The sequence below is a fragment of the Parus major genome, chromosome 11 (genome assembly GCF_001522545.3).
Source record: "Parus major isolate Abel chromosome 11, Parus_major1.1, whole genome shotgun sequence".
Classification (NCBI taxonomy): Eukaryota; Metazoa; Chordata; class Aves; order Passeriformes; family Paridae; genus Parus; species Parus major.
The window spans coordinates 4,765,003-4,790,000 of NC_031780.1; the positions used below are offsets into that span (position 1 = coordinate 4,765,003).

At 38.4% G+C, this 24,998-nt stretch overlaps 1 protein-coding gene across 2 annotated transcripts in view; it reads right to left on the minus strand.

Annotated features, from left to right (window-relative positions):
* Positions 1 to 302: 302 nt before the first annotated feature.
* The window catches only part of CDYL2 (chromodomain Y like 2), a 38,624-nt gene continuing 13,928 nt past the window's right edge, over positions 303 to 24,998 (minus strand). For both annotated transcript variants that reach the window (XM_033517169.1, XM_015640069.2), the window contains exons 3-7: positions 19,169 to 19,386; positions 12,480 to 12,652; positions 7,745 to 7,955; positions 6,903 to 7,046; positions 303 to 4,780 (exon numbers count right to left, since the gene is read on the minus strand). In XM_033517169.1, coding sequence (XP_033373060.1) covers positions 4,622 to 4,780; positions 6,903 to 7,046; positions 7,745 to 7,955; positions 12,480 to 12,652; positions 19,169 to 19,386 — 905 coding nt within the window. In that variant the 3' untranslated portion in view covers positions 303 to 4,621. The remainder of the gene's footprint in view (positions 4,781 to 6,902; positions 7,047 to 7,744; positions 7,956 to 12,479; positions 12,653 to 19,168; positions 19,387 to 24,998) is intronic.

Sequence of the window (24,998 nt, forward strand, 5' to 3'; positions counted from 1 at the left end):
TGGAAGTGATAATGGGGTTCCTAGAAGTGCTTTTGTGAGACAGTTCTTGGTGGATTTCTTGGACTTGATCAAGAAATGGTAATTAAAATGGATGATAACTGATTTCAGAGAGTTCTCAATGCAGCATCTCTTAGTGCCCTGGGTTTTGCCATTTGAAAAAAGAAAAAAAAAAAATTCCTTTGAAAAGCCTGCTGTGTGCCTGGTCCCTTTGGAAAGGCAGGAGCCTGTGAATAATATTATCATATATCATGGCTACCACTTACCACATTTGTTCTGATTATGTAAAACTGAAAATCACTGCATTGAAGTTTCAATGTTTTTATTCAAAGCAGCTTCTCACAATGTATAAATACTGCATATTAACACACATGAAAAATACAACTTCTAAGGCACCCAGAAATGTGTCCATACACTAGTTACAGGACCATCAACAAATAAATTGTGTACAATTTGATCTAGACAGTCAATATTTGATATATCAGAAGATACAAGTCCCTCAGTACTGTACCAGTTTCAGAAAATATTTACAACACTGTGATATAGGGGTGCCTGTACCCTTATAATATTATAATATGTACTCATCATTACAAATATTAGAAACTGTTTTAGTCTGTTCCATGGCATTCTGACAAAATAACTTAAGGGCCTAATTTGCAAAGTTCTACAATTAATTATTTGTGCAAGTTCTGAAAATAAATTTACATTGACATAACTTGTGAATTTTTGGTTCTTTGCTTCATCTCAGAGGTTTGGTAATAAGCCTTACCAATAGACATGCCATCCCAGCTGAACATCACTCCTTTCCCAATAGCTCAGTGGATACATCTTTCCCCCTTACACCTGACATGAATGAGGACGCAGTGTTTGAAGCAGAAAGAGACTGTTTGATCTTCAGAACAAATGTCAAACTAGTTCACTGGCAAAGGAACTAATGCTTCGTTAGAACAATACAATTCTTTGGTCCTTTGTGTTTATGGAAGGCATAACATTTTTATTCACTAAAAATCGAAATCCTGTCTGTGAGCAAGCAAGCTAGTGAATGACTTTCAGTGTAGTATTTAAAATAGCAGTAAAGAGATTTAATATGGCTTAAAACATACGGTTAATTGGGCAGACACAGATAACACATCGAGGATAGCGAGTACCCAAATGTACTATGATAAGATTGTCTATAAGTCTCTTATGTAAACTTCTTTAGTGTCTCCTAAAGAGTGCTGGCTTTAGCCAGATTTGACTTTTATAGACCCAGCCACACAAAGCCTGAGATTAAACTACCATGGTTGGGAGCACAAATGCACAGTTTATATATAACAAAGCCCATGCTGACAAGTCTACCTATGTTGTTCAAAAGAAACAACCCGTATTATCCTTTTCACAAGAAAAACTTAAGGCCCTGTACTCTGATTTGCTAACTTTCTTACAGCAATTATTTGGGGAAGTCCTTAGTGCTACATAAGCAATTATGCAGCTTTAAAGATTTCTTGTACCTAATGGTAAGGCTTATTCACAAATGCAATACATTTATAAATTATATTTAAAACTGTAAAGGCTGGCAAAATAATTAAAAAACCCAAAACCAAAAATAAAACAAACCCCAACCAAAATTGTCTGTTCATCCCTAACATTAAAAGAGCATTTCGTTCTAATGAAAAACTATTGGCACAAAACCATTATATTATAGATTAAAAGAACAGTTCATAGTAGTGAAAAAGATTGCCTAAAACGCATACCCTAACCTACCACAGAAATATAAAAGTTTATATTTTGAAAATATATACTGTATTAAAGTTTGTAAGCTTATTTATTTTAACAGAAATGTACTGAAATAGTAAACTAAGCAACACTTATCTACAGCAAAAATATACATGCAGGACAACACAAAATAAATTGCTTACCTTTAATTTCTACAAATGCAAAACTGTAGATTTTTAAAGATTGTACAAAACAATTTACACAAGAATAAAATAACATACTTAAACAACAAATTGCATTTTTAATCTTAAATACTGTGAATATTAGTAAAGGTACCCAGACTAATATGTACAGTACATCTAGATATCTGAATACCTAGTAAGGATAGAAACACAAGAGAAAACTCAGATTCTGATATTTAAATACTGGAAAAGAAGCTTTCAACATTGTTATTACTCTTTTTTGACGGGAAAATAGATTCCATGAAAACTAGATTGTAACTGTATAGATATGAATAATTAAAAATGTTAACTATGGTTAGCGCTTGCTTTAATGGAAAAATAATTATAGAAAATGTATTTCAACCATTCCTTTGTCATAAAAAATGCTAAGATACAGATATCTGAAAATTCAGATGAAATGGTGCAGTTTAAAAGATCCAACAACGTAAGATTCTTCTCTTTGCAAATCTCGTTCAGAACGCATTCCTTCACATTGCTGAGCAATCTTGCTATATTTATCTACAAAAAGTAAGCATAGTATGGAAATAAACTTCCTAATATCTTATTAACACATGATTAGGAGTTATGGCTCTCTGGACGGGAATAAAGGAAATAAAGGAAATTGAGGAATTGTGGTATTTTCCATTGGCTTTTTTCTTTTTCTGAAGGTGAATGCTGGAGGCCTGATTGTGCAAACTCGTGTGTGTGTGAGTGGTTTTCACTTGGGTGATTCCTCTTCTTCCATGTGCACCTGCCCCATCAGGGGCTCGGGGCCTCGAGCCCCCTTTGTTGTGGACAAAAGTAAGGGTTGGTATAAAACAAGTGGTGCATCCATCATTAAAATCAGTTATTGAAAGAGTTCTCTTTCAGTCATTTTAAATAAGCTAAATGGTTTCAATAAGTTTCTTTTAAAAACATTTTAAACAGGCTAATTAGAAGGCAGATTCTGTCTTTTTAATGAAGGATTTCCATGAGAACTTCTGCATTTAGGGTAATGATTTCCTTAAGATTCAGTACAATCAGGGCATAAAGACAGCACTTCTAATTATTTTTGGAAAAAGAAATGTTACATTAATATGTTGAAGGCTACTGTTTACTGTAATCACCTGTTTGTTAACTTTACAAAGGCTTTGTTGAAACTCTTTATGGAAATTCTAAGAGGGAGAAAGCTGAGCAGCCTCATTTGCAGAGGTTTAAATCATAGTAAGTCACTGAGCTCAAGGATGGAGAGCAAGTGCACAAATTACAAAGCAAACAAATGTGCAAAGCTTCTGCTTCAAGAGGTTTCAATTTGGGCGTACTCTAATGGCAGGTGAAGTCTCAGAGCATGCTCCTGTCCTTTCCACACAACTGCCCATAGCAGGAAAGAACTGAGAGAGATCCAGTGTTCAGAAGTCCGTCAGTGTCACTGAACAGTACTAGGATCACATTCAGAAAGAGCAGATTGGATTTTCCTTGTTTATTGTGGACTGCTTTTATGGATAGCCGTAAGTTCTTGTAACATGTGGTTGGGGTGGCCAGGTGGAGAGCTGGGAAAAGCAAAACAAAACCTCTGCCTCCACTGAGTTCAATGCCTAGCACCTTGTATAAACTGCTGGCCCACACCCAAAGGCCTCCAGAGCAGAAATTATCTCACACCTGAGGAATCAGGCAACTAGACTAAGGCTCATAAGGATTTGCTTTTAGACTTCAGACCAAAAGGGGTGTTTAAACCTGAAAAACAGTACGATGCCATGGAACGGCACCATTCACCCTGTTACTGATATCCGGCTAACAGGAATATAGTAAACTTAAATAAAGCATCTAGTTGGCAAGCCCTTCAGTGCTCCTCAAGAAGGCAGAAAGTGAAGAGAGACCTAAGGGGGACTCACTGTGTCAGAACCCACTTTTTTTTCTCTTAACCGTGGTGAATTAATCTGTTTTCATACATTTTTTTTGTACAATTTTACACATAGAGGAGCATGCACGTGGCTGTTTCATTTACTGCCCACAACATTCTGTGGGTTTTTTATATATTCTTTATTTTTCTATTCAGGTTGCTGCTAAAAATGTGTTTGCATTCTCATGTGATGCCTTTAATTCATCAAAAGGGAAATATGAAAATAAGATCTGTGATCAATAAACAGTTGAATATGAACACAAAATAAATAAGTTAAATAAATTTAACAAAGAAAAAAATTCTAGTAGTTTTTGTAAACTAACTTTACATATTATACATATAAATTATCAGATTTTTTCATTAAACTGTTAGAACTTAGAAAAAAATAATTAACATATTTCTAACATATGGTTTTTGGGTCTACAAAAGGTCATGCTGACCCGGATTTTAGACTGAGCCCTCTGTGTCAGCCCAGATGTGCTGCAACAGCAAGAATAAGTTAAGAAGGACAGACAAAATAAACCCTTACAGGTGGGTGAGCCTTGCTGGGCCTCAGTGGTGCTTCTCAGCACATGGAATGTAGAGTTGGATGTGGGTGAGCAATGTGAAAGATGCAGCCTCTGCACAGGTTATGTGCACTGAACGCCTGCCCACGTCTTGGTTACACAAAATCAAACCAGCTACAAGCAGCTGTGTAGCTCACACAGCCACAGGCATTGGGATCACGGTCACAAATTCCTCACTGATGCATTGCCTCTGCTTCTCAAACATGGTCATGTCTGACTCTGGTCACAACTGGAGCAATTTCTCTTTAAGTTAGGCCAAGATATCAGACTTCATAAATTTTGTCTTGCAAGTAGCTGAATAATGAATCCAGTCCTTTGGAAGAACTCCACAGCTGTTTTAGCATCTGACACTCTTTCTCGTTCACATCTTCAAGTCCGGATTTCAGGAAGCTCCGCACGAGACATTTGGACTCTTCCAACACCTAAAGCCAAAATACGACTCTATTTTATTTTGAATCTGAAAAATTTACTATGGATAATGGCGTGACAAAATTTTTAGAGTCCCAACTCTGTTTTACAAGCTAAGTACTTCCTTTGGGCACAGAAATTACATCTGATTTATAGCCACAACTCCCCTTGCTGGTAGTCAGCATCTTTAAGAATTGAGGTTGATGGGTTAGTGCCAGGTTTTTAAAAGAATGAGGGATTCTAAAGTACCTTAGTTTATTGAAGATCTGCCATGAAGCACAAGAAGGAGCTGAACTCCCTCATATTGAAATGAAAATGTGTGAGGGACAATATACTGGCTATCTGTTTTCTGGAAGGTGGCCTTTAAGCTTAGACAAGTTGGAAACCCAAAGAAAAAAAACGGATGTCCATTATCTTTAACAATTTTCCTTCATGTATTATTTCTTTATCAGTGCAGAAATTAATACAAAAAGGCCTTTACAGGAAATCCCTTTTTAAGCCTATTTGCTTACATTTTTATAAAAGTGAAATATTTTGCAAAAAAAGGGTGCTAAGCAAAACAAGCATCCTCTGACTGCGCTCCGAAGTTTGATTTACTTGGCACATACAACAAATCACCTGAGATCTTTGCAATAGAAAGCCCAACCTCAAGCCCTTAGTAATTGTTCCAAGTTCTGAAAGGCACAAACTGCAGGTCTATGGTTGCTCCCATAGTTCAGCTCATTTTTCCCAGACCCATTTTTAAGCACATTGAGATTGATTCCTTTAAAATTAGTTTTTAAATACACACCACCACCAGTATGTATCTCACAAGGAACTCAACTGGTCAAACAAACCCAATCATAATTCCTACATTACTGATTTTCTGAGGACAGGAGATTTACTGTAACTGACACAGTGTTCTGTGGGAAGGGAGGTGCATTCTCTTCACTCAGCTTTGTCAGCACCTTCATGTTAAGCCCAGTTCCTACGTGTTGTGGATTTCAACTCTGCTATTGCACAGTAGTATTTGTCTTTAACTCAAGTAATTGGTGTTAATAACAAATCAACAGGCCTGTGTATTTTTTGTGGTCTGTTTGTGAATAAGTCTTTGAAGGTTTATCTTTGTCCACAAGTCAGCACCAGCCTTCCTAAGGGGTCTTGAGAAAATTTCACTGACAGCCAAAGCAATGAGGGAAGGAAGAATTCACAGTAAAGCCCAGAGGTTTTCCCAACTCAAATAATACATGTTATATCAGCATCATCAAATAAAATTCTGCTACATTTCCAGAGAGTTTCATTCACAATGTCTTCTGTGAGATCTAATCTGCTCTTTATTTAATTAAAAGTCTCTTGTGCCTCTACCTCCTTTCACAGAAGATCCTTTAAATGAAACTGAAAGATGCTGAGACAGTTTCAGGCATAGGAAATATAGCAAGAAACTATAACAATTTTCACTTTAATTACTGCAGTTTTATTTCAGCCAGTATCACTTTTTTCACTGCATGTTTTTTAAACAACGATGTGCCCAGAATAGGAGTACAACTGCCTGAAGGAAAAGCCCCTAGGAAGTAAAGATAGGAAAGGATTTTCTTTCAAGTTTTGTATACACAAAAGGAAAGTTATAATACACTGTGACCAGACTGTGTTCAAATCCCTCTTGTCTGGTTCTCACCTCTCCTTCACAGCAGAGCTTAGCTGGCACTATCCCACCCTTCTGGGGTGCTGTGTAGAACATTCTGCAGCAGCAGGAACTGTGCAGGTGCAGAAAGAAGGCAGATTCAGCTGAAACTTGGTAGGCCAGAACAAAGTGAAAGGCAAATCTATTTTCTTACAGAGGTTTCCCATGACAGTTGTAGAGCTTCAGACTGTTACACCTTCATGAAGGAAATCTGTGCTAAAATCCCCCTCCAAAATCTGGGGCAAGGAGGTACCACTCATTGAATAAATACAAATACGATGAAAAAAAATACCCCCCACCCTTGTCCCTGAAAAATGAGAAACTCCATGAGCTCACTGATCCCTACCCAGGTTTTCTGATGTCAGCCTTCTTTCACAGGAATGGTTGTGGAAACTGAGGTCCCACGTGTAAGAAGCCTAGGGAGCAAACCTTACCTCTGTCAAATGTCATTTAATGAGGGAGTTTGGATTTCTTACCACTGCACTGCAAGATGCCATTTCTTTCACTCGTAGCATCACTTCTTGGCTAAATGTTGTTGGCCAAAATACTTGTGACACCAGTCCTCTGCTGCAGGCTTCCTGTGCTGTCAGCTTTCTCCCACAGAACAACATTTCATTTGCCTGTGAAACCAAAAGATTCTGGTAATCTTGGGTTATAATTCCCTTAAAATTTTTCTCATACTTGCCTGCTATTTTTACGATTAAATTACAAATGTTCTTCTGTATCTTTCCATACTGCAAAATACTTTAAAAGGAGTTTCAGTAGCTATTTAAGGATTGTGCAGGTGGCCAGAGCACAGCATGGGTTTAATTTAAGAGAAATGTGCTGGCATGCATGGTGAATCTGTATTGCTGATCTTACAAGAGTAACAGAGATACTGTGTCGAGAGTCATGGAACCCAGTAGGAAATATTTGCGGGGCAAATTCTGATTTATTATACTGGTAAAAGCTAAGCAATCTTACTGGAATCATTGTGGATTATCTTTAAAGAGCAGAGAGCTGTATCTGGCTGTAATACTGCCCACTCCTAACATAATGCAGAGAGCAACTCTGCAAGGTTATTCTGCTAATGTAGTTCTTCACTTTTCTACCATGATGTTGACAATCTTTGCTTTTTTAATCTTTCTTGTGTATAGCAGGTGTTGTATATTGAGCTCCAAGGTTATTCTTTGATAAGAAGTTGGTAGTGATTGGATGAACTTTCCATAGATTTCATTTCCATTAAAGACAATTAAGAAAATGGTTTACTTTTTAAAGAGAGACAGAAGATCAGGAATTTATGAAAGGTTCTTCAGCAATTTGAGGTGGAAAACCTTACCAGTGCGACACCCAGAATTTGTGGGAATGTGTATGATGAGCAGCCAGCTGGAGTGAGTCGGATTGTTGCATAAGGTGTCTGAAACCAAGCCTTCTCACTTGCCCAAACGATATCACAGAGTGGTAAAATAGAAGCTCCTAACCCCAGAGCAGGGCCGTTGATAGCAACCACAATTGGCTTCTTAAATTGAATAAAAGCTTTTACAAAATCCCTAAAATAAAAAAATAAAAGAAAGATCTTGAATATAAAAGTAACTCATAAATACCCAAGTTTAAAGTACTTAATCTGAAAGCAAATTAGAACCACAGAAGAACACAACAAATGCCCAGTTTTATGAAGTAAGAACTGCAAGATATTTTCTAGTTTGCACATGGAAAAGTTTGCTTATTTTTAGTTATTTAATCTTTCTGGGTAACTGGGTTATTGCATAGTTTTGTGTATGTTGTATTAAGTGGATTGCACTGAGTGTTGTACTTTTTGCAGAAAGGTTTGGTTTGGTTTAGTTTTACTTCTGGACCAGGAACTCCTGAGTCTGTACACACCACACTCCTTGGTTTGCTCCACAGTGGCTAGGATGGACCTGGTTTGGCTAGTGATGAAATATTATAGTCTGAATATTTATTTTTTTTGGAAAGTTCTCTTAAGATCCTGTATCAAAGGTTAATGCAAGTCCCATCAGTGGACTGGGAGATTGTCAGTGTTTATGGCATACCAGCAGAAAGAACAAGATGTTTGAAGGGGAGTCGGAGAGAGAAAAGTTTGAACGGACAAGTGATCTTCAGTTGGGTCTTCATTGCAAAAGTCTTCAGCAAAGCAGTTGCAAAGCAGATGCCCCTGCCTGACAACCCCAGTAATGTGATGAGAAATAACAGGGAAGTTAAATGTCATCAGATTCATCTGGGTGAATGAGCTAGAATATGTTAAATTCTGTGCAATGAGGAGATCTTTTAAATAAGTTACCTACCAGCAACTGTGGAAAGACATCTGTTGAATGGAACAGCCTTTACGCCAATTAGGAAAAGGCAAGAGTGTAATTGTAGGCAAATTATGGGCTCCAGCACAGCAGGTATATGGAGGCAAATGGGATGCTCAGTTATGTTAGAAAAAAGACATGGATAAATCAAATTCCAAGCAAAAGAGGAAATTGAGATTCTGTCCCTGCACTGGGTATTTATTAGGTCCAGAGTCCATCTTTGCTGACAGATTTTAGGAAAGAACTTTTGTCAAATGTGCCCTTTGATGAATTGCTGCTCTCCCACTGAGGTCAAAAGGATGTACCTGAACCTCTGTATCTGAACACAGGTGGGTCTTGCAGGTTAGAGGGCCCATGTGGCAACTGGGCTGAAGTGTGGGGGCACTGGCTGTATTTTAAATGGTGACAGAATCTGAGATGACCTAGCATTAAATTTTCTATTAATACATTCTGGTTTTCAAGTCCTCTAGTAAGGAGTTGATTTTTGACCATGGCAAAATAGAGAATTGATGCATCTCTGTTCACCAGTAGTAAACCAGGAGATCACTGTCAAGACAAAGAGAGTGAAATAAGGAACATTATTTTTGTCTCTTCAAGACCACCTTTGTCTAGAGGAGAGCAGGGCTGAGAGCTGTGATTCGTTTTCATTGCAGGAATAATGATGTTCCCTTATCTCATTATTTCGTTGTTTGTTTATGACTGAGTAGTGACTGTGGATCACTGCACCTTATTAATTCCAGAATTTTGAGAACCTCAGTAGTTATGTAAGCCTTCCAGACAGGACTACAGTTGGGAATAGGGATGTGATGAATGATAGGTAAAGAGAAAGCAAACTAAGGATAAATGGTGGCAGTAAATCTGAGGACCATGTGGAAGCAGATAAAACCAGTGTTGTGGAGAAAAGCGGGAATCACGGTGATAAATGGGACTGGAAGTGAATATGGAAAAGCAATTAGGGATGTGGAGAGGAAACAGATAATGTGGAGGAAGAACAAAGCAGAACACATTAATGGAGGGGAAGAGTTGAAGGAAAGTTGAAGGAAGTCTATGAGTGAGCAAGGAAGGGAGGACCTGGAGAGAGTGGAACATAACATTGAGAAGGCACAGCAAGCCTCTGTCATGAGGGAAGAAAGGGGAGCACAGAGGATGGTAAAATGGATGGGTGTGGAACCTGCTACCTATAGGATGGAGTGGAAGGCTACAATACTGGGAGATGATGAGTGGAACAAATGTCTGCCTTTGGTCTCCAGAAGCTGCAGTGACCAGCACTCCATTTGTTTCCTGTTTGGTACGTTGTTTCAGTTTCATCTCTGTACCCTGAACCTGGCATGTTTCCTTGTCTCCAAACCGTAAGTTCGCACAGGGAGTTTCTGGGTTACAGGATCCTTGTTTCAATTCAAAGCAGTCTTTGAAAAGGATTTCAGATTATAGCTGTTGTTGCTCGGTAGATCCAGATGCTCAAAGATAGGAAGAAGTGTCTGCAGAAGGCTTCTGGATTTGCTAGAGCATACCTATGAGGCTGACCATTGAATACACGCTGGGAAGCCCAGACACCTCTGCAATGTTTCAGGCTCTTGCTGCTGGTCAAGGCTTGTAGGTAAATCCAGGGCTGTAAATAAGCTGAGCAAGTAAATTTGTCTGATTTCTTCTGAGCACACCCAGAAAGTTGTGGCTCAGGTCCCACAGCGCTGCCCAGCTGATGGTGTGAGCCCAGTGGTAGGAATGCCTTCCAGGGAGTGTCAATCCCAGGGCTCTGCAGGCCATGCTGTGCAGCCTGTCAGCCCTTTCCCTGCTCTGGGGGGGCGTGTGGATGGTGGCAGCTCAGACTGGTGGGTCTGGGATGGATCTGGGATGGATCTGGGATGGATCTGGGATGGATCTGGGATGGCTCTGTGAGCAGTGCCTGCAGAGAAGCTGCCGTGCCACACATCCGTTTGTTGCCAGCCCCGGTGACTGAGGACACAACACCAATGAATGGAGCATTCATGGGAGAGAAGACTCAACAGGGACTGAAACTTCAGCTGTAACGTGTGACTGGTATAGGAGAGCCACACTTTGGAAAGTGGAAACACATGGTAACCAAGATTTCATTTTCACTTTGATGCTGGTCTAACTTGATGTAGAGCAGTGGAGGCAGAGATCCGTGGATGTATTTTAGGACATCCAAACCACTGAAAAAAGCAATGGACATTTTTTCTTCTCTTATTACAGTTTATTTTCCATGAGCTGAGTCCTTTGTTCACAGAAAGCACAGAGAGTGCTAAATGGAAAACGTAGGGTATTGTTTCCAGAAGTACAATAAAAATCTATTTTCAGTGGGCTGGAAGCGGACATTCTTGACAAGGAGCAGTACATTGTACCAATACTTCAAGAGTGTTCTGTGAGTCCAAGGCTGGAAAAACTGAGTATCACAGTCTGGCTTATACTTATTTAAATGCTGGATTGATAAGTATACCTGTATATTAGATGTGTGCAAATAAATGTGAACTTATATAACAATACCTAACTGCAATTTTTACAAGAATAATACTAAATTTGTATCTTTTGGTGGGTGGTGAGTGTGCCTGTGTTTTCAAACAAGACTAGTGATTTTCTTCCCTCACGTTTTTTTTTGGTTCCACATTGTTAGAAACCTCTCACATTTAAAAAATAAACTTAGGCTGTGTCCTTCAAAGGGTTTCTCTTTTCAAAAATATCACTCCATGATATTAGAGCATAGTTAGGATCTTATAAACAGATTGTAACTTATTACATTTAAGAAGTATCTTTTAAAGTCTTTCAAAATAATTGCTACTTTGAGAATTTAAACAGTTTTTAACCTGGAATCCAAACTGATCTGCAGTTGTTGTAACTAAGATAATTGATTTTTAATGTATTTTGTGTAATAGCTAAACCTGATCTTATGTTATGTTAATAAATCCCAAGTAGAGATATCTTGTAAAAAAAATTCTTTAATATTCCTTCACACAATTGTTGCATGATGTTTTAAAGCTATCAGAAGCATATTTATTTGTAGAAAATGGGGGGTGGGAAAGGGACCAAATTGTGTCTTGGTACAGACTGGTGAAATACCATTGGCTTTAGTGGAATAATGTTGATTTATACTGGAATATATCTACCTTGTGGATAATGGAATATTTGGTGATGTGTTGTGCAGATTGATTTGCAGACTGCATGTCATAAACCCTGGAATTCTATTAAGGTGATGTGATATATATATATATATAAGGAAAGTCACATTTTAGTTACAAAAATAAAACTACATTTACATATATATTAAGTAATTTAAATTTAAGAAGAAGAGTGGAGACCCTTCTAGTAAGGTTCTGAAATACAGTGGCAGACTGCTATTTCAACAGAATATGAGTAAGCCATGGATTCCCATTTGGACTGAAATTAATTAAAATGATGAACATTAAAACAAGTAAAAGATCTGCCTTTCAGGAACCACTTTAGAACATGAAGCAATACTGAATTTGGAAAAACAACAAAAAAGTTGTATTTGAATTTGGAGGAATGATTCGAAATATTAAATACAGAGAATTAGAATAAAATAAATCCCTATGGATATTAGCACTGGAAGAAATGTGCTTTCTTTTCTAATACGGAAAGGTCCAAGTTTCTTTTTACTAAACAAATTTGCAGGACTATAATTAGAATGCAATCAACATTTAAATATACAACATTTTTGGACCTGATAAATATCTTTATAATCACACACTGCATTTCATAATTTAGAGATCATAGGTAAGCTTGGGTCACCTTATAGCTTCTGCAATCCTAGTGCTTTCCTTTCTTCTGTCATTGGATAACCTGCCAATTAAATATGAGTAATCTAGGCCACTACAGAATACACTTCCCACTGCGCTGAGAAGTAAGAGTTTACTGTCATCAGCTGATGCATTGCACAATGCTCTCCGAACTTCCTTCATGATCTGTGGATAAAGAAAAGTAAACAATTCGACATGCATGCCGTGGCAATATCATTTCCCTACTTTTACAAACCTTATTGATTTTGAGAGTCTTAAATTTTGGGCACTATTAATAGTTACATCAATTATATATATAATTTTAATATAGAATGATATTAGAATCATTAGAATGATAACACTGAGAGTTTGCAAAATATTTTATATTTGGCAGTGCTTTGTTGATGTTTTACTAATTCAAAGAGGTTTTAGGACTTGGCGGTTCTTTGGTCTATGGGAAATTCTACCCAGATTATGTTATTTGACTGCAATTTAATAATTTCAAATATCACTTTTTTATATTCATTGTGTACATCACTGTATCCTCGGGAACATGTTTATCACAGCAAAAGCTTATTAATAACCTCAACAGCTTGAAAGGAAAAATTTCTAAACCCCAGTTTTCAGTTCTTCAACTACTTTACTTTATATGACTTCAACCAGAGCAAAGCAGGACAAGAGGACATCATATATATCAATATGACAAATATATTATTCATTTTTCTGTAGTCAGTGACATTTTCACAGTTTACAAAAGTTAAATCATAAAAGTCCCTTAAAAAAGAGACATTTTGACTTTGATTTACAACTGGATCAAGCTATTAATTGCACAATAAATCAAACCTAATCAAAATCTGTATAAAATTGAGCTGCTGGTATTGTAGGAAAATGGCCTTTCACCTGAGCAGAGAATTGTTTCCTAATGATTTTTAAAAGGAAATAGTATTTCATAAATGTCTGATGGCTAACTTCTTGTTTGGTCACAGCTGGGCGTGGTTTGTGAGCTGTAACTCATTTCAGCCCCCTCTCCTCTATAATGTGCTCCTCACTGCAAATAATTTGCTCCTCACTGCAAGGGCCCTGATTTCATCTAGTGTGACACCTCCTATCCTTAATCATACCCATGTGTCAAAGTATTTCCTATAGACATGGTCCTGCTGCCTCAAATTTTTCGCTTTTGCACCAAAAGATTTGCTGCTGGTGTAAATTTAGGTAAGAGAGAGCTAAATGTGGCTGAGGATTTAAATAGTTTCCATTTCAGAGAAACCCAAGATTTTTAGCCTGTGATTATTTCTGTTCACTACTTTCTGTTACCAAAACTTCTTTAGATCTCTGAAGTGCCTTAAAAAATGGGCATAAATTTTTTTTAGGGATAAACACTGAAGTTTTGTTGATGCCACCCCCTAGGTAGCCTTTTAATAGAAATCCTATGGATTGTGCTGCTTTCCCTACGGGTTTGTGGGAAGGTGAGTATTACTGGCTGCTGGGACTGGGCATGAGAGAGCAGGTGGTGAACTTTTAGATGCTTCACTTTTACAAGAGCACTTCAGAACGCCTGTAATACTGAGTGTATGACAGTGGGTGGAAGTGAAGTAATTAAAAGCTGCAGAATTTGGAAGTGTATTTGAAATTCTTATGCAGGTACAAAAATGTCATTAGCGATTTTAGGAGCACTGTTTATTCTGAGACTCTCAGAGGCTGTCTCAGCCCTCAGCTGAGAGAAACACAGCAACACTACACATATAACGGGGAAACAAAGGGGAAAACCCCCTGAAACCTCTGTTCAGTGTTAAAGGAGAAACTTTAGTATGTGGTAGATATTAAAATTAAAAAAAAAAAAAAGTATTTTGGTTTTCCTAGTTCCATGTGAATGCAATGTTGTCCTCTTAATTCACTATAAAAGATCTCACAGTCTGCTCTTTCTTAGGGTGAATGTATAAATAATATTAGGGAATACCAGTCAAACATTTTTCTGCCCAGTGAGGAATGTTGCATTAAGTTTGATGCCATGATACCCATTCAGCAAGTTTATTATTCCCCTTCCTCCAGTGGTATTTGCCTAAGTGCTACTTTTTTGTTGTTACCAGTGCTCTCCTTCACACACATCATTGATGATACAAACCTGCCTCTTTTTTATCTCTCCCCTCACTCATCTGGATGACTAAAGCCATCTAAAACCCATCCAAATTTTGGTACAGAGGTTACTTTTCTTGTAAGAAAAACCAGTATTTTGCCATCACTGTTTTTTCAGTATTGTGGAGAGGATGACATTGAGTCTGTAATCAGGAATCAATTTCTCAGAAATGGTTAAAAGTGGGAAGGCTTTGGTTACTATCTTTGAGCAGAAGGAGAAATTTAATTCCCCTGCTCCACATGTTTCTATCAAAAGAAACCAGGAAACCATTAAGTATCAGTATTTCCAGGCTCCAAAAGGTATGCTTTTTTCTAAAGAGCCTTAAGTTTGTCATTAACTTTATCATCCAAAGGTGCTTGGAGGCTTATTGGAATCCAGCAATGCCAGCCAAGTCAGTGCTCACTCCCTTGGTCAGGAACCTTGCCATGATTCCTTTGCAGCCCAAAATTCCCTGGGTCCCTTTGTCACTCAGCCTGGTTATGGGCACTGCTGCTCGTGCTGCCTCTGGAGCCTTTCCCCTTGGGTTATCTGGGGATGGACATTTCTATCCAGCTATTTCAATGATTACAGGGAAGCTACAAACAGGAAAATAAAGATAATTTTAGTTCAGAATTGCTCTCTGTTTTTTGTGTTTAATGTGGGTTGAATTCAGTTCTCAAATACAGAGATACAATCTGTCTTTAGTTACATTGCTTTGTCAGATTCCATATTCTTTTTCTTTCTTCCAAAGTCCTTAAACCTTTCCCCATCTTGCTAAAACTATGGCATTTGCCCAATTAAATTTTATTTTCTCTAGTGGACCAGATCTAATACTACTATTTCCAGAGCTCCTTAGCAATATTCTCCAGATCTGTGCTTTTATTAATTAGCTTTTTTATGGCCTATCATGTAATTTTCATTTGTGGGGACAGTATTTCTATTTGAATGCATTTGATAAAATTTCCGAGGAAGTATTTACAGAACAGTATGGGCCAGTTATTTAAGTTATGATAGTTGATTGGATTGTAAATTTGGACCAGACCTAGTGCTTCACTTACTGTTTTACTGAAACCCAAATATATAATAAAATTATCACCTTCTCAGAAGTTGCTTATATTTTTAATCCTGTCAAGTAAATAATCTCATTAGTTCTTGAACAGAACATCTTATATTGCAAAATAAACATGAACCAGTTAAAGACTTCATTAAACTTCCAAGAGCTTATTTTAATGCCTTTTGCTGGATGTAGGAAATTTCCAAAGGCATTTGATGGCCTTTGCTTTCCATCTTGCTTACATTCTGGGAAAATCAAAGAGCTGGGAATTTATCACCATAATTACACAAAGTATCTTGAACAGAAGTCTCTTGTTCATGAAAACAGAAGCACTAGTTAAAAAAGTCAACTTCCCTAAATCTCTGAGGACTCACTGTGATATTCTTAAAGGTAATTATTCTGTAAATATTACCTTAAACCCAAATTTTAAAGCTATTCTGTTGTTCTTAGAACCTCTTCCCCACTTGTGCCTTTTTACATAGATAAACTTTGTGTTACTGATTCCCTGTCCTTTCTGTTTGGCACCCAAAGGACTCAGGAACCTCTAAAGCTGCAGGCACAAGCACTGGACCAAGCCCACAATTTAATTTTGTGTAGAGAGCAGAACTACAGAGAACAGAAAACTTGTACCTGCCTCTTTTTTATTATTTCCAGGTTAGGAAAAGTGAAGGCAAACCAGTGCTCCTAAATGCACCTGGCAGAACTTTAAACCCTGTTATTCACATTTGAAATTTGAAACCCAATTCTTGTGTATGAGAAGGTGCTTGAGGTAGTTCTGTCACTCTTCAATGGAAGCACTGGCTGTTTAGAGAATGTTTCACTTTTAATTCAGGGGAATATGAACTCCTAGCTCTGTTAATAATGTTAAATGAGAAGAGCAGATGGGACCACTTAGTCTGAAACAGAATTTGGATCCTTGAGATGTGCTGAGTTTTAAGAGCAGCAGCATCACTGGAAGAAGAGCTTCAGGAGCAGCAAAAGTCCCACAAGAAAAAATTCCCTAATGGAATTAATAATGAAATATTTCACAAATATATTTAAAAAACAAATCTTAAAAGTAGCAAGCTTAAGCTACTGAAATAAGAACAAGCCCTGCTCTTTCATGACAGTGTCTTGGAAGTTTTATAAGCTCTTGTAAAAAAATAAGAAAGAATTTCTATAGTACCCTGAACATTTTTGTAGAAAAAACTCAATTACTAAAGAGGCACTGAGCCAACTTCAATCAGTGCAAAGGCTGCTGGAAGGAGCATTGGCACATTTCATGCTAAAATCACCTGCACAAATGGGGTTACCAACAACAGAGGATGAAGAGTCAGGAAGACTTCTCTAGACTTACATTTTTTTTTGGTATAAATAAGTTCTCTGCTATTTTAATTAAATTGACATAAATAGCAGGGGCCAATGGTTGAACACAACTATTAAATTTCATCTGAAGATTCTTATAAAGCACAAAGGGAAGCAGAGCTGTTGAGGGGTGAGAGGGATTTTGTATAGGCTTAAGTTTAAAAGTGTAAAATGATTGCTTGCAGTGCACACCTTTTTTTCTTTAACGTACATGTCCGGGTATAACCAGGCTACTATTTAAGCACATCAAATAGACCTGCTCTGAATAAATGATTCATTTGCTATTTGACAAATATAATTTACTGAATGTCTAATAAATCCTGAAGTTCTTCACACAAAATGAAACACACTTTCTTCATTTTGTAGGAATTGTGTGTTTGTATTTTGCATTCATTGGGGATAAAAGGCATCAAAACTGAAAATGCTCTAAAGCTCCCTAAAACACTTTGTCTCACCTATGGCTATGGGTGACAAACTGCAGGGACAAGTCATTCAACACATTCCTCCTTTCAGTTCCTGGGGTTTTTGCTGTACTTGCCAGCAAGAATGTGAAATTGTCAGTCCTGGAGGTGCTGGATTTTGTGGTGTGAATGATCATGGGCAGCAGCCTGGACTGAGGCCAAAGAAGCCGTTTCATGTTTACAGCCATGAGTCTTCCAAGGGCAAGAGCCTGTGATTGCTCTTGGCCTGGATGAGGTTTAAACAGACAATCTCCATGTGGAGAACTCAATACCTGATTAATTCCTGACCATCCTGGTCAGTAAAGTGGTTTTCTAAAACGTATTTCCTGGTTTTCAAGGGAGCTTCAATAAAGGTTCTAGAAATAGTCTACGCCGGTGATGCAGGGAGAGGACTATTACATGCTTATCATTTATTCTTCCACAGAGGTGGGTTCCTGGCATATTGAAAACTTCCAAGGGATGAAATGGATTGGTTTGGCAGATCCAAAGAGCCTGAATTAATCCCCTGGTCAGAGCATCTGAACACTGCTGATGCGGAACAGCACAGCCAGCAATGTAAAGGTATGTCTGTTCTGAATGAACACAGCAAGTCCATGATTTCATATTTTTTCAGGCCCTTGAGCTCCTTCATTTAAATTACCTGCAGTGTCAATCAGTGCTAATTAAGACAGAGATGGAATGATGGATCTGATGCAATCTAATGCATTTTAACGAATTAGTGTTAAAAGCAAGTGTTTGGTGTTTGATGGCAATTACCAAGATAGGCCTTCTAAATATTAGATAGTTTAAAAACTAGGAGTGATAATGTTTTGTATCATCAGTTTTAGCCATTTAGTATCACTCAGTGTATTACTGCCCATGTGTACATGTGCATTTGAGAAGGGCACTCATTATACCTGCCCATTGTAAGCAATTAACTTCAAAGTTATAAATTTTCTTATTGAATAGAATGATTCCTCAAAGCTAAAATCTTTGTACAATCTCTCCAGGACATCCATCCTGATGCAAGCACTTACAGACATCCCTTTTCTTCTGACAGGGGAGTGGCAGAACAGGGCATTGCAGCCACAGGGAATGGAAGGAAAAGCTCCTCAGCCCTTCCAGTGATCCATGTGTGCACTGGGGCAGTACAAGCTGCATGTCTGAGTCTGCCCCTGTGTGTACAGTGTTTGGAACAAGGGAATTAATTTCTGTCTTTGATATGTTGTATGACTTTATGCAATTCAGCTGAGGATAGAGCCCCTAATTGGTTAAGATTTCATAAATAAGGACTCATACAGTGATTCAGAGAAAAAGTAATTAGGGATCAAGATAGAATTTAGAATGGTTGTCTCAGGATATAGACTGAAATTCTCTGTATACAACTGGAGCACTATTTAAATTAGTAAAAGGAAAGAGACCAGATTTCTCCTAAGGATAGTAAATATCAGTAACTTCAATGTGTGAAAAGCTGCTTCACACAATTCCATGCTGGAAATACTGATTCTACCATTCCTTTTGTTTTTTTTAATTTTTTTTTTAAGACATGTGAATGAAAATTTAATTTCCATTGCATTCTTTTGGATAGGAAGCCCAAGTGTGAAAACGTTAGGTAAGTTTGCACTCCAGATTTCTTTTCTAAGTTCATCAATTAGGAAAAAAAATACATAAAATCAAATTCAAGTGCAATATTTGCAAGATAAGCCACACATTAGGATGGCTTTCTTTGGCTTTTAGGGATAAACACTTACCTCTGGGGTCAGTGCATTGTTCTCTGAAGTCTGACTTGACAGCAAAATATGTGTGAAACCATCTTCTTTCCGGACTACAATGTCCCTGAAGCGGCAGTTACTTTCATTTTGTCGCACGCTGTATCTCAGTCTCTTATCGAAGACATAATCTTTCTCTCCATCAAGTTTCCTTTTCACAGTGCTGTGTAGATTCAAGCTTCCATTGGCCAGAGAAGAACCTTGCAGATGGAAAAAAATCAAAGCATAATTACCTCTATACCGTCAAAGAAACGGAGTGATACTTTCTATTAGCTTCAACAAAAATAAATAAGGAAAAATAAATAAAAAAATGTGCCTGGCTAGTCAAATGTGGCCTCAAGCCATTGTTCTTATTCTGTACTCCAACGTGCAGAACTTTTTGTTCTCTGATCAGACAACCTCTAGACACAAGGAACTGATGCCATTTTGGAGAGTATCCAGGAGCAGGGAAAAAAAAGAGAAGAAAGATACAATTCCTCCTTAAAAACAAGTAAGAGCAATAGTAAGTCAGTCTTAAAAAACAGTTTATTCGTACACTGTGTATGAGCTGCAAACAATTCCTTTGCTGATGTCTATAGTGTTTCTGTAACAGGCAATAGAGGATGACTGGCAACAGTGCTGAGCGGGGGTGTCGAAGGAGCTTTACAAGGTTTGCATGCAATAATCTTTTTCTAATTGCAGATGTTTCACACTATTGCCATTAAAAATAAAGCAGAGACAGGTTGTTGAGGGACAGAGATTAAAGTCACTGGTTTTTGTTTATATAGATACCAGCCCACAATGCACCATTTTTAAGAAAGGCCAAGAGAGAGCTGAATGAAAACACCTTTGTTTGTTCTGTTCTTTACTCCTGCCAAAGCTGACCTGTTCCAACTCCTGGTTTCAAATAGCCAGGAATATTTAAAGGGCAGACGACATGAATATTAGAATACAGATTTTAATTTATAGTTTAAGTGACCACCATCCAATTAAAAATGCTCTGCTAGAATAGAATTGAACAGTGAACTCATGAGAGATGACTAAACCAAAATCACTTAGCCTCATTTTGGATTAGCTATGTTTCAGCCTGATGCTTACGTAGGTAACTGATCTGTCTGACACCTCAGAGTTGGCAGTGGCCTGTGGAATTGTTCACAGTGTGTGAAATGCTGTATGTGCACTGCAGTTAGGAGATGGGATGTGAAAACACAGCCAGTGCTCAGCAGTGTGTGGCTGGGTCTCATGTGGTGCGTGCGTGTGCGTACTCACACATCTACACTCGGGGATCTGCCTTCATCCAGGAGCCTGCTCAGTCAATCAGGAAACTCTTTTTTGTTGTTGAATTAAGAGATACCATCTAAAGCACTGCCTGGGTTATATTGAATAGAGGATTTACCTGGTGCAATGCAAACATGGCCAAATTCCATTAAATCATCAGTTTAAAAAACAATCATTTGAAACCAGAAGCTGGAAATTTGTTTTCTTGACAAAAAGTGTCTACAAGTGTAGAAATAACCATGTTTGAACTTTACTATTACCATGCTTGAACTTTAAATGCTATGAATAATTTCCTATGACACGTTTCTTTTTTTTTCTAAGGTTTTTTTTGGACATGTATTCTTACTAACAGAAATCATCTTGTGAGATTACTAATAGAACACCAATGTCATTGGGAATAATGTACTGAAACTAATTAACTCTTTGACTGAATCAGGCTATTAAATATTGCATTTTTATCTATTCAATGCTTAACCAGCAATAAGCTACTGAATTGTGATGACTTCAAACTCCCAAAAAAGTATAAAGAACTTACAAAATCAGAGGCACAAATGCCCATTTAATGGAAGATGTGTCAGACTAACTGTACTGATTATCTACCTACTGTGGAAGATTATGCTACATCTATTTTAAATACAGATGGCAAGAGAAGAGTAGAAGATTAATTCACACAAATAATCCAGCTCAACAAAAAGCTTCACAATAATTTTTTTGGTTCATTTTATTCTTCCTTATGTATTCAGTTTGTAAATGAATATATGATGTAAGAAACTATAGATCTTATCACACTATTTTAACTATCTGGATGCCAGATGAAAGAAATTTAACCAGAGAAAAGATCTAAATTAAATATGAGAGAAACATAAATGAGAAAGTGCCATTTTCAAAAGTAGACCATTAACAGAACAATATATAGTGAGTAGCTTGTGGTTTCCGTGTCTCCAGTGCGTCCCTGTAATCTTGTTTAATCCGATAAACTGGAGAAAATGATCAGCACACTCTAAAGACAACAGTGATGTGGAACCAGGCCAATTTAGCATGTCTGCTGTGTGGAACTCCTGAAGCCTGCTCTGGAGCCACTGGAGCCATTGGGATTGTCCCTGTATGAGGGTCAATAGTCAGCACCTGCTCAGGGCACACAAGGGGAGCAGCACCTGAGTATGTCATGGTGAAAAATGACTGTGACAGGCAAGAAGAGACATTCAGAGTCTCAAACCAATTTATACTGCACATGAAACAAATTAAGGATGCTTCAAATTAACTAAGGAAGCTTTAGATACATCTAAGTATGGTTTTCTGGCTTAACAGTAAGTGAGTATTTGATGCTTAGTCTAAGTACAAAAGGAAACAGACTGGGAGAAAATACTCTTTCCTTTAGTGGGAATTTAATCTAATTATTAATTTGTGTTTAATCAGCAGTAGAACTTGTGGAATACTAAGCCAATTGAATATATAAATTCAATTTTTTTTAAGGGAACCTAAGATGTTCCCATACCACTGCTGCATGCAGTAATCCTTCTCCAAGAACAGCAATAAAAGATGGCAGTAAAGGATGCTATTTAAGGAGAAAATGCAGGCTTGGTTGCATTCTGCAGTTCTTTCCCATAGTATCATCCCTAAGTGTTGTATAGAAATATGGAAAGGCTCATCCCTCCTGTTTTCCTTCAGTGTTTACTTGTGGACCTTTTCATGGATTTTTCTAATCCCCTTCTGAGGCTGTTGATGCTGTCTGTCTCCACAGCTTCCTGTGGTATGACTCCGAGAAGTTGGGTAGCCACTACACAGAGAAAAAATTTCTTTCATCTGTGCTTTTATCTGATGTTCCACCAGTTTCTGTGAGTGGTCCCTAGTTCTGCTGTCGAGGGATTTCAAGAGTAACAGTTCTGCATTTAGTATATCTGAGACCTTGATGATTTTGTAAACTTTGATCATGCTGCCCCTCAGCCACCCCTCTCCTAAACTGAAGCCTCTTTTATTCCTGTAAGCCTCTTCATTTTAGCTGCCCATTCCTGCATCTTTTACAGTACTCCACCACTGCTGAAGGGTCTGAGACTGGGGCTCCATTCTACTAGGCATTGCAGAAAACACACTGGAAATTTATATTCCAAAAAGCTGAGGCAGACAAAGTGGGAGAAGAAAGTGAGCAAGATCGCACTGACCCTGAGTGCTTTGGGGGACTTGGAACTCCACATCTCCTTCCACCAGGGGTGCTTCTGCCCACTTGTAGAGGACACCTCAAGCTCCTGCCATTTACAGATACATCTTTTCTGAGTGTTCCATCAGAGCCAGTTTAATGGTGCAGTGGCTGTGCCACCACCCTCCACAGCAACCCCAGTGCTGGTACGAGCAGCCACACCATGGATTGGCCTGGTGATCTGCTCTGGCTGAAAACTCACCCTGCAAAACAGGTTAATTTTCAAACAATGCAGTTCACCTTGTAGCCTCAAAAGCACTAAAACTGGTGCAGAGGGAGGGATGGGAATAACAATCAGGGTGTCACGGGAAGGAGAGCTGGACTGCTGCTTTTATTAGCAGTATGCATTTATGCTGAATGGAAAGGATGATGGAGCTGAGGCTTTCATTTTTCCAGGTGAAATAAGCCATGCTCCCTCACTCTCCCTGGTAAAGCAGCTTTGCATTCCTCAGTCTTCCCAATAGCCTTTAACTGCCTCTTTTCTGTCTTTCTTGTGGGTAATGGTTAATACTGTACATACTTAAAAGCCGTGTTCTGTTGATAATTTACTAATAATTTCAGACTTCTCCAGCTAAGGGAGCATCTGTAAGATATCTAAAAGGAATGAGTTTTTATCCAAACTGAGAGAGCAAGCATGTTTACTGGTCTTTTACTGCCAGTATTCTTTCAGAATAAATAAAAGAGAATAAGCTAAAAAACCAAGAGGAAGCAGTGACTAAGTCACAGAGCGTATTTAAATCAAGGGCACCATGAGACTACAAAGATTTTCGTAATGGAGAAAAACAGTGGTTAGTGATACATGACAGGCAGAAATTCTTCAGCAGATGGTACAGAAAAAGAGCGATGTAGAAAAAGGAAAGAGAAAATTAAAAGAGGATGTTTTTTGATGCTGTCAAAAAACTTGACAAAACAATCGCTCTCAATTACAATATCTGGAGAGAAACAGAAATGTGGTAACAGAAGACAACAAATATAATCAGAAAGACCAATATTGTTAGCTCCTGGGAGCATCAATGGATGTTCTTCACAGAGTTTTTCAGTATTTTCCAATTTGCAAACCCTGAAATAACTGTCAGTTAAGATGATTCTGCTCTCCTTATGGCAGGACATATAAAAGGCAGAAGACAGTTTTTGGTATTAAAGATCTGTCCCAACTTCCACAAGGTCCCAGGACTTCACTGGGGTGCACTGAACATTTTGTGTTGTATGTAGGCCCAGCCAGGTTTTCAAATTGTAGTCAAATTTGACTTTTCCAAATCTAGGCTTCATCTCAAGACAAACCTAAAATTTCTGTACATATTTTCTGTGCAGTCTTACACTTAGCTGTGAAATGAATCTGACATTCATTTGGGCTCCATACAGGCAATCTCAAAGCTGAAACAAATGTCTGCTTCCTCGGATTCTGAACAGGGCTGCCCAGGAGCCACAGCTCCTGGGAGCCAAACCAGGTCCTCCAGGCTCCCTCTTTGTTCCACATCTAGTGCCTGGGAGCCCTGCGAGGGCTGATGGAGCACGCCAGGCTTTCAACTTCCAGAGTGAGTGGCAGACTGCCTGAAACCTCTGGCATAGCTGGCTGCCTCCAAGCTAAACGTGGGAGTCCTGCCAAGCAGACTACCACACTGCTCCTGCTCCCCAGGGACACAGCCTTAGGACCTTGGCTCAGATTTGGAGAAAGTTTTGAAGCCCAGAATGTTTGGAACAAAATTTCTGTTATCCAACAAATTGGGCATTTTTCTCTGAAACTTTCTTCATTTGTAATTTGTAAAATTTCAGCCTGGTTTTATTGTGGCATCACTCCCAATTCAAGTGGGTTTCTGTGATAATAATGGGGCACAGGGCAGAATCACACTGGCATCCTCTGTGTGAGTGTGAATACTGAGGGAGTTTAGGAAATTGTTGGACTTGGTGAAGAGTAGCGCAAGTTTCTTCCACTTGACATTTCAGATCCCTCTATCAGGAAATGTGGCCTCTCTCAAGTTTGCAGGGCAATATTAAGAAAAAAACTAGTGATTTGATTTTGACCCTTCTTCACCAGTTTCTGTCTGCTCTTACTCAGGCAGTCTCATCCCTCCTCTTTGTAGTTTTCTCCACGCTGCATGTGCTAGGTATCACACAGCAGGACTCGAGGGATTTCTGACCTTGGCAGTGCTGCTGAGTATGGGCTTTTCAGAAAGGAGCCAGGCAGAGATTTAAAGACCTCTTACTTTTGCCTACAGAATGCAAGGGGAGCAAAATATATAACACAAGTCATGGATTTGGAGAATGCAAAATCTGTCATAAAGAACTGTTTGAAAGAAGCTGCAGAGATCAGCTCTTGGGCCAGGAGAGAACACCTGGCTACTCAGGCAAAGCAGCTTTCCA